This window comes from Centrocercus urophasianus, unplaced genomic scaffold (genome assembly GCF_019232065.1).
Source record: "Centrocercus urophasianus isolate 14NV4802_14NV808 unplaced genomic scaffold, USGS_Curo_1.0 seq_13, whole genome shotgun sequence".
In the NCBI taxonomy this organism is placed as follows: domain Eukaryota; kingdom Metazoa; phylum Chordata; class Aves; order Galliformes; family Phasianidae; genus Centrocercus; species Centrocercus urophasianus.
Genome location: NW_024884475.1, coordinates 29,799,657 through 29,820,785, shown reverse-complemented (window position 1 = coordinate 29,820,785; position 21,129 = coordinate 29,799,657). Strand labels below are relative to the sequence as shown.

The following is a 21,129-nucleotide window of genomic DNA, read 5'->3' as shown; positions in this document are numbered from 1 at the left end:
CTGTTGCCTTGGGTTGCCTCTTTTGAGGACAACTACGCAAGCTAGATCAAAAAACTCACAGAAAGTCATAACACTTAGAACAAGTATTCCACGAGGTTCAACAGAACTGCAGAGTTCAAGGTATTATTTTTGCAACAAAGAAAGACAATGAGAAATAGAATGTCTTTGCTTTAGGATCAGAATCAAGATCCTCCCCACTTATGAAGAATATTTTTTTGGTAGTTAGCATCCCAAATGGAATAAAGATATTAAGTTCAACTTGATTTGGATGCCTAATCTTCAGAAAAGTGAGAAGCACAATCCAAAATGTCTTCTGGAGACAGCACCAAAGATCAATTTGAAACTCATTCTCTTTTTAATGAATTGATGCTCTTAAAAGCACATAATGACTCAGTCAGGAGATAATTTTACGGCTCAACACACCACCAGTACAAGTCTCATACACTATTGCTACTATCCTGCAAGTAACACCAATATTCTATGATATCAAGTGTAGATTGAAAGTATGCTTCTATTCAGCACAAGGTGTCTTCACAATTGGTGCATTTATTTAAAGAGCGTGGATTTTGCAGAGATTAAAGACAATTTAGAAGTACTAGATTCTTTTACACTAATTAAAATGTTTTCAACTATAGCAGATCTTCCATTTAAAAAGCAAAATCTTCACAGAGAATATTATATATGCTTGGAAATTATTCTGTAAATGTTTCAACCTAGTACACTACAGAAAACTAAATATGGAAAGCTATCTCAACTCTGGTAGTATTTTTTGGAATAATTAGAATGCTTATGAAAATACATCAAAAGGCATGAAGAAGAAACTTCCCCAGTGAAATGTATTTCTATAGTCATAATTTCCAACTTGAAATTCTCTCTGAGTTATGCTTGAAGTGATGACAGGTAATGTTTATGATCTCTCTTAAGAAAGAACCTGCTGGTTATCTCCTTTGCGTTTGCCAGTGCTTCAAAATCAGGTTTTGGTGAAAGGTTAGATGTACAAACAGCAAGCACAGATGAAGGCAAGATGCCGTCAGTGGTAGTTCCAAATGTGCTATCACACTCTAAGTAATGGGGCACACATTTGTACACAAATTCATAGATTGCATAAACCTGGAGGTTTATCTCATCAGAATAGTCTCTAAATGGCAATGGTCAGCTAACACACACAATGCTATTTGCCTGTTCTGCTATTAATCCACCCCCTCACACTCCTCCAAACTCTTTTCTTCTCTCTCATAACTGTTTCCAGCTTGGTTTCTGTATTCTGGATGCTCCAGATTTGTTGCAGGTATGGCATCAATATCACAGAATTAATACCTCTTCCCCCCACTTACATAAAAATCCTTATCCCTATTATTACTAACTCACACAAATGGGGAGCTCCAGCTCACGCATGACTGCTAGATTTTTGCTTTGCTGGGGGCAAAGGACTGAAAGACAAATGTGTGTTGGAATTTCCTTCCTTCTACCTCCTTCTGTCTTTCTTGTATCAGCAGCTCCTTCATCCAGACTGGGGGAGGAAGGTATGTAGGTGGCTGTGATTTCAGCTGTGATCCCACTGGATTCCCACATCTCCTTCCAATATAAACTACAAGCTAAGATTGATTTAAATTTAACCCAAGGCCAAAATCAGAGAGATAACTAGGTAAAGCTAAGAGAACACAAAAAAAAGCAAGAACAAAGGATCTCTATATTTCTAATAAGTATCACACTGTGCAAACAATGACACTTGTTTCTGAAAAATAACTCAAATAGCAATGCTATCAAAATACCAAGATCCAATTTGAGTAGTTTCACCTATCAGACGATTGCAAAGCAAATATAAAACTTGATTTGCAAGTTTAAAAAAAAAAAAAAATATCTTTGGTAAGCAAATATAAATACCACTGCTATGATATTCCATGTCCTCTTGAAATAGTCGCAAAAGAAAAACATGCTGTATTGTGCCACTTGTATTTGTAGGATAAAGAAGTATCCAGAAGTATCCCCCTGCCCCCCTCTCCCTGCATGGCCCCCCCCCACCCCCACCCCCCCCAAAAAAAAAAACCCATACAGTCAGAACAAAGCACTAAAGAGTTAGGTAGTAGCAAACAATTGCTTTTGTATTTTTTGCTGCTGGTTATTTTGTAACTAATGCAACTTCCCTGCTGACTTGAAGCCCAATACAGATTCGATTCTCTATTTCATAGCATCAACTCTTATACCTGAAGGGTACCTATGCTTCTATGATTTCACTCCGAATTATTTGACTGATTTTTGCATCACAGCAAGTTAACTAATACATGAATTATTTATAAGAATAAGTGAGTTAGTTGTATCCACTTGGCATTAACGATAGATTTAGGCATCTGCTACTAGAAAACATCAGCTCTGCCAAAATGTCAGATGCTAATAAGTGAAGCAGCTCAATTAAGCTACAAGACACAGTCGCTTTGTTCTACCAAGGATGTAAGGAGGCATATTTCAATCCATATCTGGAACTGACAGGCAGATGCATTTCAGTGAAGAAATAGATCAAAAAAACTGCAATACATACAGCCCTACATCTTCACCTTGCTTGAGAAGTCTCAGGTTTTTAAGGTGCTAGTCTGACTTATTATGAGTTCTCAATAAAGCATGCAAAATAGCTGAAGCGGTGTCAGTTTTAATCAACAAACCAATTAAAGACTTTAATCAAGTTCACTTTATCTGTTCAACAGTATGTTCACATCAAATTATTTTTAACGGGTGTTTAATATGCAGATTCTTTGCATTTTAATAACACTTTCAACAGTGATATGTAAAAAGAAATGTGCTGTTACAATAGGAAACAGCACTCACATACATTGAGAAAACCCACTTTAAAAATGATGGGAAATATGTCACCTTAGAGTCTAATGCGTTGAGTCAAAAAACACAGTTGCCATGTAAAAGCCATGGACTATCACCTGCTTTTAAGAAGGATGCAAGAGTAAATGGTGCTGTTGATTCTTTCCTCTTCCACCTTGTGTGACTAACCGTACTGCTCAAATGCTGTATTTATGCAGACAAGATCTAGAGTTGATATTTGAGGCAGAAACAAGTAAAAGTTTGTTTCAAACAAACATTTACCTCCCTGTAGCCAAAGTCAATTTTTTTTTGTGATGAAGGAGAATTACCTGCAGGTGATTCATTCCGGAAGGAAGAATAATTTTCTGCAGTGTGTCAGGTTCTTGTGTTTTACTGGTGCCCAGACAAAATGCACATTTGTATAACACAGAAACTGCTGCAGTTATACAAGGAACATTTGAAAATCATACGCATTTTAATGCTAGAATGAACAAAATGTTAGCATGTTTTCAGAATGACTAGCAATATATTTAAAGCAGCTGAAGTGGCTCATAACAGTATTTGGCTGAGATACAGAAAAAGAGCATCATATGATACCTCACAATCCTGTTCTGAGTGTAGATGCCATCACATATTTACAGAATAACCTTAAAGATATTATTTAAAGATAGTTTTAATTAATTTATTATGGGAAGGATTAGAAAATAAGAATTCTTGTGATTCGACACTTACCTCAGAAGCAGCAGGCAGCCAGACTTCAGACTAGCATTGAAGTACTTAGGCTTGGAGTCTGAAGACACTCAGCTACCTGAGATGCAGCCTTAGTATATGATCATGTAAATACTTTTTTCAAGACAAGTGAATCTTCTACTTAGTGTCCTAGAAATTGAATAGTTTCCTCAACAGTAATTTTGGTACATTAAGTTTAGAGTATTAATTAAATTACTGAACTGTGAAATACAGAAGTTTTAACTAGAAGTGATTCCACAGAAATGTTGATTTCAGACATACTTTGATGATGTGTTAATATAGATAGACTTTACATTACTTGTAAACCCCTAATAAGCAATCTTGTTTACTTTCCATACTGAAATTCTATCCCAAAACACTACAAAAGTGGAAAAGAAAAAAAAAGGTTTTAGTTTTACTCTTCAATTCCATCAAGTCATTTAGATGTGTGCTACAGTTTGATGTAATTTTAAACATTATTACCTTTTTACTTTATTGTGGGCATAAAAATACTTTTATTACCTTGCCTTAGCATTGATCACTTTAGCTAGAAGCTTTTGATGCTTACAAAGTTCTCATTTGTGCAGAATTTGTACTTGCCAATGTTACTTGATGCTTCCAAACGAAAAAATAAAGGCGAAAAACAAACGTACACAGAACACGAGAAAAGGTTCATGCCCAGGAGGTTCCACCATTCCATGGAACAATGTCCCCAGGAAGTATCCAGAAGTTTCAAAGACCTGACAGACACATGCTGGCAGGAAAGGACTTTCCCTTTATACTTTTTATGGAACTACACTGCACCAAAGGTTTCTGAAGACCACCAGAACTGCTCTGATTGTTCCCACATGGGCTACTCTCAAGATTCCTGCAACTTCTCGCACACTCATTAACTTAGGGTTCAAATGGAAAAAACTCTGCATCCTCACTACAATGCACTAGGGCCAGTAGAGGGAACAATATGGTCAAAGAACAGGACTTTTGGAGACTAGGACAATTTTTGTTTCTTTTTATAAAAAAATTATACACTGCAACAATAAACTTTTATTCTGTCTTTGCATGATGCTCAATTCTCATCACATACCAAGCTGTATGCACCTATCAATTCAGAAAGCACTTCACACAGGATAGCACATTGCAAGGGAATTCTCAACAAAGGACACGAAAGCTTAGAACAAGTGTATATGTTTGTTTTAACTATTTTCCATTTACTTCTGATTGAAAAAGTGACAGATGATATACCATACCCCATGCCTACACAGGGCCTGCATACTTTCACCACGTCAGAAACTGCTGTCACTGCTACTCCTGCTGATGGCTTCCACAAACAGAACTGAGAATACCTGTACAGGGGCAGTTGCCTGTGTAATGTGCATGTGATACAGCTAAGTACCATATGCAAAAACACACAGGTTTATAAAGAAGCACATGACTGAGATTTGCATGTTCTTAGTTCACTACAGGAAACTTTTGTTAGTTACAATGGGCAGACTAACCAGGAGGACTGCACATTAAGTACACAAAAGGAGAGATGCTATGTGTTACAGGAGAAAATAGCACATAATCATTACTTTTAAAATAGATAGCAATGGGAAAAATAGACTTACCTTAAAAACCCTAACATGCCTTCCAAGATTATTCATTTGTGCAATCACACATGCACAGATGCAATAGGTAATGCACAGATGTATTAATGATATTAGTTTTACAGATACTGAATGAAAACAATATCCTCAAGAAACATAACCAAAGAGGTAGAAGTAAAGATGCACAGTAATAGAGAAACATATCACTAAGTTCTAGGTCTGCTTTCCCAAATGACTTACTCAATTACAAAGTATAAATTCAATTTACAAAAACGTTAAGCTTGGAAGGTCTTCAAGTGCTATGCTCAAAACTGGGTCAATTTCAAAATTTGATCCAGCTTCAAAGGTAGAAACTGGCTGCTGTCATCAGTGATTTTCCTGTGGAAATTAAATTCTGCAGTGGGGCCTTCATATTCTATTTTATTTCATTCCCTCCAGATTAATGACACTGTTTAACCTTTTGTAGCTTCAGATTTTTGCAGATGTAGGAAAACAACAACATATTATGTTCCAAAAGTGGGCTGGTTGCTCTGAAAAGGACCTGCGAAGAGGGGCCCATTCAGATCAACAAATCATACAACTAGTAATTGAAGTGAATAATACACGTTTGCAAAAATAAAGAGCTCCATATTTAGGATGTGACTGAATTAGGGTTTCAAGTGCAGCCTCTCCTGTATACAAATTATGCTATACATTTCTTAATCATACAGCTACTTACTGCTTTTTCCATGCAGCAACTTGAATGAACCGCAGTCAAGCAGGGAGAAACTTTCAAGTTGCACTCTCTTAACTTGCACAAAAGATGCTTTAATTACAAAACTTTAATAAATCTTTGTCTGAAAACACCATGGTCAGCTTGCTCACACCTTTCAACACCACTCAACATAACAGTATCTCCTCACTTCAAAAGACATTTATTGTCTTCACAGTGTGCTTAAGCCAAAGCATCAGTTTTACATTCCGGCAGACATGCAAAGCAATATTCCCATCAAAGGCTTTACCTGCATTTGTTTTTTCTCACTGAACACATTCAAAATCCAAAGACATTAGTGTCCTATAGATAATATATAGAAGTATACTATATATATATACACCCATGTACAAAGAATGTTACCTGTGCACCAAACTCAAAGGAACACATGCTTAGTATGCAGTTGAGAGCATTCAGTAGATTTTGGATCTGCAAGTGAGGCTCCATTAAAACAAGCATGTAATTAATTGTCCTGCAAAGGCTTGGTTAAGTCACTTGCCCAGAGCCACTCTATGGAATGATGAATCTATATAATAAGGCCATATAAAACTAATCAGGCAATCCTAAGTCTGGCAATCCCAGCTGTTCTTTGGAGTGTGACTTTAGTAAATATTGCCATCAGAGAGGTTCAAAGATGCATTTCCTTAGTCTTTTGGAAAAAAACAACCAACTATTAAAAATGAGCCAGTTTCTCCATGGTGTCATTATATCACTAAGTACACAAAATGGGATTAGAAATTCTAAGGCTGCAATTCAAATATCTTTCATCTGAACACTGAACAGATGTAGTGTAGCGCTAGATCAAGCTCATTAAATCCATGAGCTTAAGATGAAAAACATATGCCTCAAAGAGAACATCAAGTACATGAATCCAGAAACAGCTGAGCCATGGAGGGTGGCAGCATCCTCGTCCCTCTGCTCCCTGCTCAGTTTCTTATGGATGAAGGCTGACACGGCTATTCTCTCCATTCTTCTGAATTCACGTTCACCAGCCAAGACAAAGTTGCCCAAACACTTCCCAGGTACAAGAGGTCTCTTATAGCACGGACTCTTCATAGTTCAGGCTCTGATCAGACTCATACCTAGCAAAGAGCCCTGAGTAACAACAGTAGGACATTTTGCCTTTGTTGTAAATCAGCACTGTAACCTACATACACACACAGCAAACTAAATGAGCTTCAGCTAAGGTTTCCAATGAAATAATCAAAAGCATTTGAAAAGTTATATAGCTTTACCAAATTCAAAATCAAAACTCAAAATGACAATCATACTGAATCTTCCAGCTAACCACAGATCCAGAATAAGTTTTATAAAAATAAAAAGTAATAATTATGCATTCTACATTAAATCTCCTTCCAGAACCAGGTGTCTTCTCCCTCAAATCAGAGTTTTCTACATATCCATTTTATTTCATGTTACTGCTTATAAACAGAATTCTGATTTATTTTTTTCATCTGAAGGCAAATATTTCACCCCTCAAAATAAACAAAAAAGAAGTTAAAAAATGAGGGATGCACATGGCTAAAAAAAGAAATATGTTCATATTTTTTTTAAAACAAACACCTAATTTTACCAATATACAATTATCATACTTGAACAGTTACTCTAACTTTTTTGATGATCGCCATCTCAATAACCAGCTACAAGGTTTCTAAAAGATTAAAGCAACTCCTCCCACAGACATTCCTATGTTAATGATTAATGTCTGCCATTCTTCAACAAGACTGCTTTGACACATACAACATTTATTTTCCTCTCCACTATTCAGTGATTGTGTTTATTTTTCTGTAATGTTTGAAAAGAGCTGTCCTCCATTCCATAATTATTCCTGAATTGTCTGTATAACTTGAAAATCTACCAAATCACTGTTCAACTGATTGTCCCTTCTTCCAGTCACCTGTGTCATGCTACTCACACAAAACTAATTGTCAGGTTCACAATGAATCTCACAACCTTTTCCAACCACCCTTCACAATTTTGTTATCTTTTTTTTTTTTTTTTTTTTTTTTTTTATGATTACCTTCATAACTCCAGCTTTCACGTTACTTCATACAGAACATCAGCACCTCTCAGCTACTCCACTAAAAAGCATGAGGAGTCCAATCTTCCCACACTAGTTTAAAAGACAATACCTATCAGCTACCCCAAAGAATATTGCAGTATCACAAGCACTGCAGGAGAATAATTTTAAAAGCAAGAACAAAGCAAGACGTAGGCTCAACTGAAAAAAAAAAAGAATTAAAGACTTAAATTATAGCAGTGATATACAATGGGGTAACCTTCTGGAGATTAATTGCTCAAATACAACTCCAAACAATTCAGACACCTTCAGAAGCATTTAAGAAATAAAATAAATTCAACAACAGAGAACATTAAATGCAGACTTAGGAAATCAGTCAGGACATGGCAGACACCTATCCTCATACAGTTTTTGCCTTAAAGTAGGTTAAAAAGTCCAACGGGAAGGAAAAATTTCTCCATGACTGTCACTCAGTTATGCATTGAGAGGTAATAGCTTTACATTGCACCAGTGAAGGTTCAGATTGGATATTAGGAACAATTTATTCTCAGAAGAGCAATGAGGTAATGGAACAAGCTGCCCAGAGAAGTGGTAGTGTCATCATCCCTGGAGGATTTCAAGAAAAGGGTAGGTATGTCACTTAGGGACACGATTTAGTGGGCATGGTGATGATGGGTTGATGGTTGGACTTGATAATCTTAGTGGCCTTTTCCAACCCTAACAATTCCATGATTCTAATGGTACTGTATCCCCACAACTTCTTCCATTTATCAAGTTGAACAACCTGTATTATCCCTTCAAAGAAAATATCTGCAGAACACTATTCGCAATATACTCAGCGGATTCTTTAATTCATTCATCCTGTTTCTTTTATTTTGCCTTGAGCTGCAACATGATTGACATCTTCTCCATCAGGGTAGTAAGGCACCGTGACAAGCTAATTATCACATAAGAGATGATACTTGTTACCTCCCCAGGTCATCTTAAAATCCCTTATTTGGATGTAATTTTAAAAGTTATAGGCTTTAGCTTGTGTACCAGTTTAGTCTAGACATTATGCACTTTCATTTCAGAGCTATCCTAAAAATGAAGGCTTTGCTATTCCGACACAGTTTATTGTTCACGTTATCAGTGCTGATAACAAAGACTGGTAACTCTTCCAGGCTAGGAAGGATAGAATATACTATTGTTTGGATTTTTTTGTCAGGGCTCCCTGGAACAAAAGTTACAAGAGGACTCGCCTTCTTAAACCAAGTTTAATGGTTTGGTTTCATAGCTTAAGCTCAGTAGAATTAGTTATCTTTTTCCCCTCAGCTAACTGACTTTCTATGCCACAGATCACTTGCCAAAAATGCGTTCATTTCTGATAACAGCAACAAAACAGGGGAGGAGGTGTATTAGAGCAAGAAATGCATTCATAATACAGAAAGTAGTTGAGGCAGGAGACAGAGACGGAAATTCAAAATAGAAGGCATTTCCTGAAGATTAATGTGTGGGTGGTAGTATCTGATAGCCAAGGGCACAATGGGTTCTGCAATCAGCAGAACTCTGACTGCAGTCCCAGACAACAGAGACGAGGATTGTGCTTATTTTTTTCCCCTTTTTTGCTGTACTCATTTCTCTCAATCTTTAACTGGAATTTCCCTTCACCCTAACACCATTGTTCTCTCAGAGTCAAACCATGTCTGAATAGTGCTACCAAAGTAAAAGACACCTATAAAATGACAGATGTAATTCCTGGTGAAAAAGGCCAGGTGAAAAATACATTTTTCAAATACTTCTAATCTTCTCATATAGAGAGAATGAATGAATTTCAAGCTTAGGAAGCCACACACACTACGTATTACTTAACATGTCCCATTCCAACAACCATCCTCCAACAACACCTCCACTGTAAATCAGTACTAACCTGTGACTGGTGCATCTATGTCCAGCAAATTTTTTTCTTGACGAAGAATTGAAGCTCCCTCTGTTATTATTCTCAATGCCACGCTTTCTTCCAGTCTCCCTTCTTTCATAAGGTGTGCCTTTAAGATATCCACACGTGGCTTGCCATCATTATCAAACACTTCCTTAGCTGTGAGCCGGTGACTTGGAGGAAACGGGACAGCTGTATGGAGAAGAAAAAAAATCTGATCAGATTTTAAAGTAAATAAAGCCTCTGTTATAGATCATCACACATTTCAAAGTCATCCCCACTGCCAAACCATATTAGCATGAATTTCCTATTGCCTCTTATAACTCGGAGCTTAAGTTGTCCTTAAATGAAGACATCACTGAAGCTAAGTTATCCAAGCACATAAGAACAGCTATTTCATATTTATTAACAAATTGACAGGAGGATTTAGGCCAAGATTACAGGCAGACGTGTGAACAAACCAAAAAACATATGGGAATATCAGGGAAAAAAGGGAGTAGAGCAGAGAATGCTGTAGCAGCACTGCAAAGCATTTATATAAAATACAAAAAGCAGTGCAATATTTAATTTACATGTATGGACATGCATAGATACACTCCAATTAAAATGCTGAACTCCAAGACAGATCTCTCTAATGATTTGGGTGATGGTGGAAGATGTTTTCTTCCTATCACATTCAATACATTCAACCACCACCAAGGCATTCCTGAGTGTGAAGCCAACCATACTTCTTCAGAATGGAGTTTAACACAAATTAATAAACTGGTGATGTGCCATGGACCAGCAACCCATGTACTGCTCTCACATCAAGCCTCAGGCTTGCAACAACCTTCAGATGCTCAGGCATCCTCTCTCCCAAAAAGGGTCGGAGCGAAGAAGGATGGAGTTGCTGCTGCAAGGATGAGGAGCATTATCCCAGCTTAACCTCCTTTCCTTGCTGTTCCATCAGAGCCACATCAGGCATGGCCTGCCTGGACAGCTGCAGGGTAATTGTACCAAGCTGTGCCCAGCTGCAGGGGGTTATTATAGGGGAGCCTGGAGCAGGGAAAGGAGACTGCCGCATTCTCTGCACAACCTGGCCCCTGGTTCCCTGCTGAGTGCCTCACTGTGAGCTCTGGTACAGTATGAAAAGCAAAACTCAGCACAGCAGATCAATATGCCTGCTGGTTCCAATTTGTTTTACGTTTCATGATCTATTCACTTTGGAAGCAGCCCATAAATTGCACGTATCTTTGGAAGCTCAATCCAAAAACTCTTTACCTGCACTACCAGAAGTAACAGAGCAGATAATAAACAATTGCATTTTGTGTAGCTGTTTGACACAGATAATTTAAACATTAATATCTCCAGAAAATGCTCTCATTTCCTTGATTCAACTTTTTTTTTTCCCTGCCATAACTCCATCATTATATTCATTGAACACTCTGGTGCAGACTAACGGGTACATGTCTATGAATGCATTGAAAATGGAGCCTGAGAAGTGGAACAAAATGGAGGAGGAGGTGAAAGCCTGTCAAGTCTCTGACTCCACCTGGATTCTGGGGCACAGAGACAGCTACAGCCACAAGGAAGTTAAAATGCAATGCCTGGGATTCAGAAAGTTCTTATGCAGATCTGTTACAGTTTTCTCACTCAATCCACAAGAACACCCAAACCACTTTTAATCAGCTTATGCTTTGACCAATACTTCTGTGACAAGTGGTTAACTGAAGACCAAAGCCTTGTTTTGCTCTTTGCAGTTGCTGTGGTTAAGCCAAGCCCGTGAGGCTCACAGAAATCAGTGGGTTAAATGCTTTGTGGATCTTTGCAGTAGATCCACAGCAGGCTTCAATTCCTCAAGAACAAACAACTGCATACACGAGCTATGAACAACTCCTTATACAACACCAGATTAAAAAAAACACTGCAAGGAAGAGGAAGGTGAGGGAGAGAACTCAGCAGTTCCACGTGCCTGTATAAACACATAAAAAGATCCTTCCCCCTTCCTAAGTTTGGAAAGGAGAGGGAAAAGCTGTTACATATCTCCAGTCCATGTGGCAAGAAGAAATACCAGCATGAGATTGCATTGCTTTGTGATGAAAGCAGCCTCTCTTCTTCCCCTCAAGTACTGTGGTATGAAAACCTCTGCAGCACAGCGCTTCTTACAGGTAACTGCCATACAGGAACATATGCCAGGAGAAGATTTTTGCATTTATAAAGACGGAGAGCAAAACAAACAGCAAGCAAGCACACAAACAAAAACAGCTCTGAGATGTTCCTTCTGATTAACAGAAAAATATGGCACATGCTGCAGCACTGGAAGAGCTCTGCAGGCAGATTTCAGAAACATGTACCAGAGGCTAATTAGAGAAAAAAAGATACTGTTCCAATAGCAGATGATTAATGATTAATTAGCACAAACATGAGCAACTGAATAGAGCACAAATTGCATCTTCCATTATGAGAATATTAATTTTGTATATACACATGCAGAGTGCTTGCACAGACCAACATAAGAAATGGCCGTGTTCATGGGGAAATTCATTGCTGGAATCAACAAATGCCACAAGAAATCAGAAGCCTTTTTATAAATATAACAAACATTTAGTTTCCTCTGCTTTAGATAGCAACATTACTCTACAAATACATGGGCACCTATTCATTTCTCCATACCTGCTTGTTAGCACATGTAACACAACTACTTCTCTCCTAGTGCTATTGTTTTTATCAGAAATAAAACTGAGGGCATAATCAGACAGCATCCGTGTCCACAGCATCCACAGTGGGGAGAAGCAAACGAAAAAATAGCAAATAGGTAAAAACAGAAAACAATATTCCAACTTTATTCCCCTGTCCTTTTAAAAATGACCTGCATTTTTTAAATTTTGTGAAGCAAAATATTCTGGGGCCTGTATAATTCTCTTCTAAACATTAGGATTCTGTGGAGACAAGGAACAGCAATGCCACAGGCTCTGTGCGAGCAGGAGGGAGGTCTGGAGGCAGAGCCAGAGGGGAGGCACGAGGGAGGGCTGCAGCATCCAGCCCCTCACCACGCTGCTGCAACCAAGGGTGGGAGTCTGCATTCCCACCGGGGCAGAACCTTGGACACAGAAACAGGATGGACTGTAACATGTGCATGCACACCACGAGTGTGTGTTGAAGAAGTTCAGTGACAAATCCCACAAGAACACTACCCAAGGAAGCCATGCAGGCCACCCACAACTCTGTACCACTTATAGCCAGGTCACCACTTCTTTTTGTAGTCATTTAAGGCCTTTTAAAGGCACACCATTTATTTCCTGGTATTGGCATTTGGAAAGAAAAATCTTCTTGTGAGATGCTGTCATCAGGGTGCAGTAATAAAACAGGCTACAGCAAAAAGCCATGCAACAAAGACTTTTAACCCTTTATCGCACCCTGCCAGTAGCATCTTCCTGAATCTGGAAATACTAGAAGATAGCATTTAGATTCTCAGTGCTTTTAATTTATTTTTTTTTCCTTGTGCATTCAGGCCTTTTGAGCACGTTCCAGCAAATGGAGAATAAGTGCAACCTGCTACATTGGTGTTCTTCAGATTCCTGCAGAACCCACTTCACTGCTAACACAGCCACCAAAAGGTCAGACCTCGTTACCACTGCACTCAAATATTAAGCAACCTCTCCAGAACAAATAAATAAACCATAACAAGCTATGCTTAATTAGTCTGAACATGTGTGCACACATAAATAAAATACAAGCATGTGGCAAAGAAAGCATTATTTTGTTTATATATTATTCATTTACAAACCAAGCTGTACACTGCATTAATACCCTCTGAGGAGGCTACCCATCCCATCAGTATTCAAGTTCCTTGCATTTAATCTCCCCTCTGCAACACTTGCCTTGTAACTTCACATAACTAACGCTGCATGCCTATACGTAACTATGCCTAGATCATGGCATATTTCTCTAAAGAAAATGAGTCAATGTTTTCCTCTTCATCAGTAAATGAAACACACCAGTAACTACCATCATCACTACGCTACAGTGCATTGCATTTGTTTGATGGCAATTTACAGTTTGTACCTCAAGAAACATTGGCACTGCAACAGTGGTGAGAGCACAGGTTCTTAAACAAGTCAATACTTCCTCCACACGTAGAAAAAAAGATCTCTGCAGCAGAAAACAATATTCCAGCTTAATTCCCCCCTCCTACTTAGTCACAGTCTTTGGACTCAGGATGCATAACATTTTCCCCTGCCATCTCAGATATCCCAACAAAATTGCTTTCTCAAAAGACAGTACCATTTGGAATAGCTACCTAAACACCTTTCGCAGGCTGACTTTGCAAGTCTACCCTCATTTCACATCTCTGTTCAACGCAGGGCACATTCTTGGGTATTCTTGGTGAACAATAACAACATCCATACCAGTCAGCTCATGGTCACGCAGACCATTAGATAAAGAAGCAGACAAAGACCAAAATGTTTAAATATTAACATCAGGTTAAAAAGTTGCATTTCTGATTGACTTTATTCCTATATAGTTGCCTATGAACTTCTAGTTTATAAGGTTACTATGAACCAAAGGGAGAGAATCATGATTTTTTTTTCCTCCAAGAACACAACTTACTTCAGGCAACAGATAGGAACTAGAAAATGAGTCACTGTCACTGATCACTGCTGAGAGGAACAGGGTGAAGCCTCCTGGCAGCACAGAGCTCACCAAAGCAGGGAGATGGGGAATAGCACTGCCAAAATCTGTTTTAACACTGACACATACAGCAAGAGAACACAACTGTCACATGACAAATAGCCTTTTCCACAGATTTCCTCAGGCAGCATTTAGATGATGTTTTTATCTCCACATACAAGTTATCTAGTTATCTGGCAACAGATTTGCCACTCAAACCCAGTGGAACCTTTGATATTTTCTTAACCTGCACATTTTCTTAGCGGGTATTTCAAAGGTTTTAAGAGTAATAAAGAGGAGAACAAGTTATTTAGAAAACACAATTTCTTTACAGTATAAAAATGTGTACCATTGCATTCATAGCATATGCAAGTTCTTGGGTTGTCCACTTCAATTATGGAGAGTAAAATATATCACTAACTGGTTAAAAAAAAAAATCCAAGTATTTGTATGACAGTGCAAAACTCAACTCAAAACCATAATTTTCTCAGTGAAACAAAAAGCAGTATTCATATTCTGCTGCTCCCTAACTAGAACTCTCAGGTTTCATTTTTCATTTGCTAGCTTCATTAAGGATAGGCACACTTGATGCGAACCCTACCTGGAAGCTATTAGTGACTCTGATACATCATTAGAAATAGCAACCTCTCTCCAATAAAAATGCACTTTAGTGCATTATTTCAATACATTATATACTTGAAGCCTATTTATTTATTTATTTTACTAGATCCATTTATCAGATTTTCATTAAAACAATTTGACAGAATTAACTAAGTGCTGATATAATAAGAATAACAGAAACTCACAGCTGAAAAATACATCTACAGTATAAAATAAATGATGAGGTTTACCAATTATCTACTGAAATTTAGAATAAATCTTTCCAGGACTAAGCAGTACTTCCAGCAAAGTTGGAAGAGCTCAGCACAGATGTATTTGTTTGAAGATGTAATCAAATACATCTCCCAGACAAGGCATGCTACTTTGCAGAAAGGTGACTGTTAGCAGGGGTCAGCTAGTCAATAAAATACCAAGAAACATTCCATCATGAAGAAGATGCTGGTACACGAAGTCACCTTAGAGAAACAGCACTTGTGTGTCAAGTTAGGAAACTGAAAAGCTCATTGCCCAACCAAGGTCACTTTTAGCAAACATACAAGTAAAATAAAAAGAGAAGAGCTCTTTGGCAGATGTGTGAAACAGCTGTCTCAGTTGGCAGCATGGAAACCAAACCACCTGAGAAGAGGTAATAATACCTGCAGCCCAAAATTAATTATTATCAATAGGAAGCTGTTCAATTGCTGTTCAAGTGGCTATCCAATTTCAGTTGCCGACATCATTATCAAAAGGTACTAGAGGCTGGAAAGGCAGTTGCTTCACAAAACAGACTGATGAATCATGCTAGCAGCATTTCTTTGTATCTGCACGCCAGAATAAGGAGAAAAGAAAAAAAAAAAGAAAAAAAAAAAAAAGAGAGAAGAAAGAAGTGGCTGAGACTTCTTCAAATATTTCACCTCTGAGGAGTTAACTCACAATTTTCAGCATCTTTGGACACTTCACTCCCAACGAGAAATACACAACAGCAACAACAGAAGTGTCCCAGAGCAGCTCACCCAGCTGTGCACAGACACTGTGCTGGGAAGGTGCTTGTAAAAGAAAGGGCTATGTCAAGCCAGTGGGTCCTCAATCTACTGCCAAGGTATTTCCCTACACTAAGGTGCCCAAAGTGTCAAGCTAATTAAAAAGACAAGTCATGCCCTCATTCTACCTACTTTCCTGAAAGCTTGTAAAATTACCATTTTCACTTAGAATAACTGCACTTTTTAACCTACAGATAACTGAAATCTGAATGAAACATCAACCATTACTTCACATCTACCACTTCAGCAACTCATTCTCCTGCAGTAAGAAGCTGTGTGCAATCTCAGAGGCCAGAAAGCCATGTGGCATGTCGAGAGCTGGGTGAAAGTGAACTACTGGCCATGCTAACAGGCAATGCAAGCCCCTCTGGCAAGCACACATGACCTCCTCACCCCTCACTAGAAATGCCCTGCCTAAAAGCGAATGTCCAAGCATACCATAAGCAGCTCTGATGTGGTAAATTTCCGCAATACACATGGAAGACAATCTTCTACCTAGAACACATTTGCAGGATTTGAGCATTAAAGTTGCAAAAGAATGATTAATTCTCCCCCTATACTGTGCTACTTCACAAGAGAAACCTGCATCCCAGCAGCTTCAGAGCAGAGACTGTACTTAGAACCAGAGCTGTTTTGTTATCTTGCATTGATGGTGCCTCAGTTTGGACAAGCATTTCAATAAGGACCATAAGTGTCCATTAACTTGGAACCCAAAGAATAGTGCCTTCAAATCTGAATTCTTAACAGCCTTTCCATCAAATTTGCCTATTCTTTGAACTATCAGGCAAAGAGAATTAAAGGCTGCAGCACTACTCTTCCCCACCATTTCAAGAATTGGTTTGGTCCCTTCAACAAGTGATCAGCCTCCTCCAGAATGTACAGTCCCTAACAATAAGCCAAGTACCTAGCAAATCTTGGCTTCAACTATTTAAAACAATATAGCCAACATAACCAACGCACTTAGAAACTCAGAGTAAATTATATTTGAAAAGAACAACTGTAAGAAGATATTCCAACTGATGTCACTACAATGAAATACCATTAAAGAGACAAAACAAAAACAAAAAGAACACCAGCCATCAATACTGGATTGAATATACTTAATATTCGCCACAGGAAACCTTAATGTCCTACAGAAGAGTATGAGCATAGAAATTCTTTAAAAAGGTGAGAGCAAGAACACACTCTTACTCTGAGCTCAACTTAAGAGTAGTGAAATGCACAAAGACCAGGATATACACAAGACTGTCTCAGTTGTCTGATGTTAGTCTGGTAAATTGTTTGACATGTATCCATCCCAACTGCTCTGAACACTTCTGATACCAGTAGCAAACATAAATTTGGATTACTGTTAGTTCAAGGATTTTTTTAGATTTTGTTTGTAACAGTTCCAGTCTCTCTCTAATCTTGCCTCCCTGGTTGTTATTAATGAGCAATTTAAAAAATCCTGAAAAAAGTCATATGAAAACTTGAACAGACAAACATCTAGAGGTGTATAGATGTCACACAGAATACCCCAAGAGCTTAAGGGAAAGTGCAGGTTGGAAAGGGGGAAGGGAAAGAGATACACTTGAAAACAGCTGCCTTGAAGAAAAACCTCATAATTCCAAGAAGTTTGGGTTTGTTTGAAATATGAAATTGTAGGCTATGCAGTTATGTAGTAACAGCATTCCCAAAGCGCATTTTGTCCACCTACTGGAAAAAACAAAACAAAACAAAACCTAACAGTTTTACTGAGCACAAAGCAACACACAATCCTGTAAAATATTACAAAAATATTTCCTTTCCCTATGTTCAAAATCTTACACGAATATTTTTTTGACATTTAGTTTTCCCTCCTGTCCTCAGTTTATGGATAAAAAACAACTACAAAATAAAAGAGAAAGGAAAAATTAAGTTTAACAGGAAACATTTCCAATTAGGACCAAAACATACAGTTAAAGCTGGAAAATGTGATTGTAGCTTCCCAGCCTCATCAGCAAAGTTTGTTTTTCTACTTTGTGTGTTACACCCAAGTTTTTCCACAGGCCTCCAACTGCATACTGTTGAGCTTTGTTTTTATTAGCTTTTGGAACAGAGAACAATAATTATCCACAGTTTAAATTCCTTTATAGGAACAATTCATTTGGAGAAAACAAAGTCAGAGGGGAAAAAAAACCCTGCAACAATGGAAAATACCAAAGATCTTCCAAGACTCAGATAAGGAATCAGGCACACTCCTCCTTCCCCCAAGATACTTGAGTGATGAATAACTTCGCTTCTGTGTTAAGACATAAGCATTGTTCCTGACTGGTAGTAATTAAGAAGCAATTGCACGTGGGTAATAACTGAAATTATCTAAATCTATTGGAAAAAATGTATAGATTCTTGGACCTGAATAACTTACAGCTGTCAATACAGGTTACCATTTTGATCTGAATTTCTGGTTCATCCTATTTCATTACCAAATTTCAGCCTTGTATTTGGCAACATATATATATATATATATATGTATAAATATGAAAATAGATAAAAACATAAATGAAAGGAGTGCTGCAGACAGTTCCTCACCAAGAAACTGTAATCATAATTAATTCCCCATCACAGCCTTTGAGCACCATGAAGTACCTAACCAAGTTTGGTCAGGTTAAGGTCTGCTGTGACAGGCAGAGGGGAAGAAATGCAAACGTTTTCCTTTCCAAAGCTTCTCCATCAGGACAAGATTGAACTACAATGAAATTTCAGCATGCAAAAACTTACTAAATGTGGGATCTTGCAGTTGACCACAAATGGGTTAAAAATGGTCTTAAGAGGAAAGATGAGGAAGTGCAAGTAAAAGCAGCTTGTAGTCTGAGATATTCTATTTCATAACACTTAGGCTTAAATGTTTTGGACAGAAATTGCTTTGCTTAAATGCCATACTATAGAAAGTTACCTCCTGGAACACCAAACACTAGCTCAACTATTGCTGCTACAAGAAAGCTAGGAAGCTATTTCCCAAGCAGAGGAAATGTAATTTCCTGCTAGCATTACAAAGTAATCCCTAAAAAATGTACCTGTATGTTGCAACATTCCAAATTTTGTATGTTTTGGTATTTAGTAATCAACACCTTGCTCAAATAGCCTGCACTCTCTAAGACAAAGTGACAGGGATAGGAGCACTAACAGATCTTGGTATTTTACCTCTGGCTTCTTCCAGGCTCTAAGCTGATAGCACTGACCAGTGCCACTTTCAAGTAATGTGTTTGAATTGTTCAAGTTCTGATTTGCCTACAAATCTACTTCCTCTTCCCAAAAGCCTCAGGGAAAAAAAAAGGGGGGGGAGGGGGGAGGGAGGAGAGAAGGGGGAAGGGAACCCAACAACAAGAAACCAACACTGCCATATTTCTACACTTGACCTAATCCAGTAACTTTCAGGATGTGGAAAACAAAACATTAATGTCTGAGCTATTCCATGTGAACTAAATAAAAAAATAATGCTGATCTGTAAATGGTAAAATGGTTTATTTTGTATTTCGCTACTCATGAGAAATGTATAAAGTAGCAGATCTACAACAGCACTTTCCAGATCAGACAAGGCCAAAGCTATATAAATAAAAGAATAAATGCTTATGACCATAAATATGTGCCTGGCACTTTGTGCACAAGGAGCCAATTTAACTTTAAAAAGTACTTGAAAACAGCAGTTGATTAATTATTATTTTTTATTATTATTTACTACCAAATGGCTTTGCTTTTTTTAGTTTTTTGCCTTTGACAGAAGTTTTAAGTCAGCATAAAGTGAATCTATCTATACAGACTCATACTGGATCACACTTCATGAGGAACTTCTCATAGTCACAGAATTATATTAAAACTGAATTCCTGTTCAGTCATAATCGACAGCCATTAGGACACAAACACTTGACTATATATGAAAACTAATTTGCGTCAGGTTGCAAATATTATGATCTGCTTACAACCTTTTCTTGGTATTGGCCAGGTCGTGTACTTGAAAAAAGCACCAACACAAAGCTATCAGTCTTTCTTTATCCCCCTTTGTAGCTTAATAGATAGACACTAACAGCCTTTGGGGCAAGGTTTGGCTTTGCCTAGATTAGAATTGAAGGACATAAAAATCACGTTACACGAAGTCATACTAAATAAATACTGCTTAAATGACTGGCTGCTCCTGAAACTAATCATCTCAGCACATGCTCAACACAATTTGTTTTGTCTTGCCTGGTATCTGCAATATTGCTTGCTAGTTCAAACTAATACCCCAACTAGAAATGCTTTTCAAGACCTATGTGAACCTTTACTAGGGGAACTCAGCACAAAATTTTCATAAGAGTGCCAGCAGAGCATAAAGGGCACGCTAGCCCTCTGCCAGCCCTCTGCAATCAGTGCCTTTGCCTTCCATTCCTGACAAAAAGGGATTGACGCTGCATGAGCTGCATGAAGTGATTCCCAATGACTCCCTGCTCCTCCTCCAACACACTCGGGAACTAGTTTTCTTGTGATGTTATTACAGTTCGCATAGATCAGTGCTAAAGATTATGGACCGCATTCATCACTGTATTATGCCACTGTAATTCCATTAAATAAATGTTCTTTCTAATCCAGCATTAGCAGATCCTACCATGAGCCCTGAAACAGGGTTCAGCCTGCTCTAGATGCCTAAATAAAACTTACCAAACTAAATCGAGTTACGCTGGCACTAATCTGAAGTAATGTGGCCATGAATCAGACCTGGTATTTTTGTTCTGCTTTCATGGCTTGGCTCTACTACCAGATACACCATTTTGTGTCAACAAGGAAATTTTCTCTTGGAATCATCTCCAAAGTAGTGCCGCTCAGCATTCATATTTATTTCCATCAATTAACCTGGATTGCTGTAAAAAGCTGCCTTTAGTTTAAAAAAAAAAAAAAAATCTTTGGGAAAATACAGGTCGGATGTAAATAAAACAAAGTTTTTGTTGATAGGCCTGCTGTACTTCAGTGGGCTTTTTGTTTTGTTTTGTTTTAAATGCTGTTGTTGAGCCGAGTTTTATCTGGGTATATGTGGC

At 38.0% G+C, this 21,129-nt stretch overlaps 1 protein-coding gene across 1 annotated transcript in view; it reads right to left on the bottom strand.

Annotated features, from left to right (window-relative positions):
* PPP3CA (protein phosphatase 3 catalytic subunit alpha) overlaps positions 1-21,129 on the bottom strand; it is a 189,831-nt gene that overhangs the window by 96,256 nt on the left and 72,446 nt on the right. Inside the window, exon 2 of the mRNA XM_042812207.1 lies at positions 9,804-10,004. Coding sequence (XP_042668141.1) covers positions 9,804-10,004 — 201 coding nt within the window. The remainder of the gene's footprint in view (positions 1-9,803; positions 10,005-21,129) is intronic.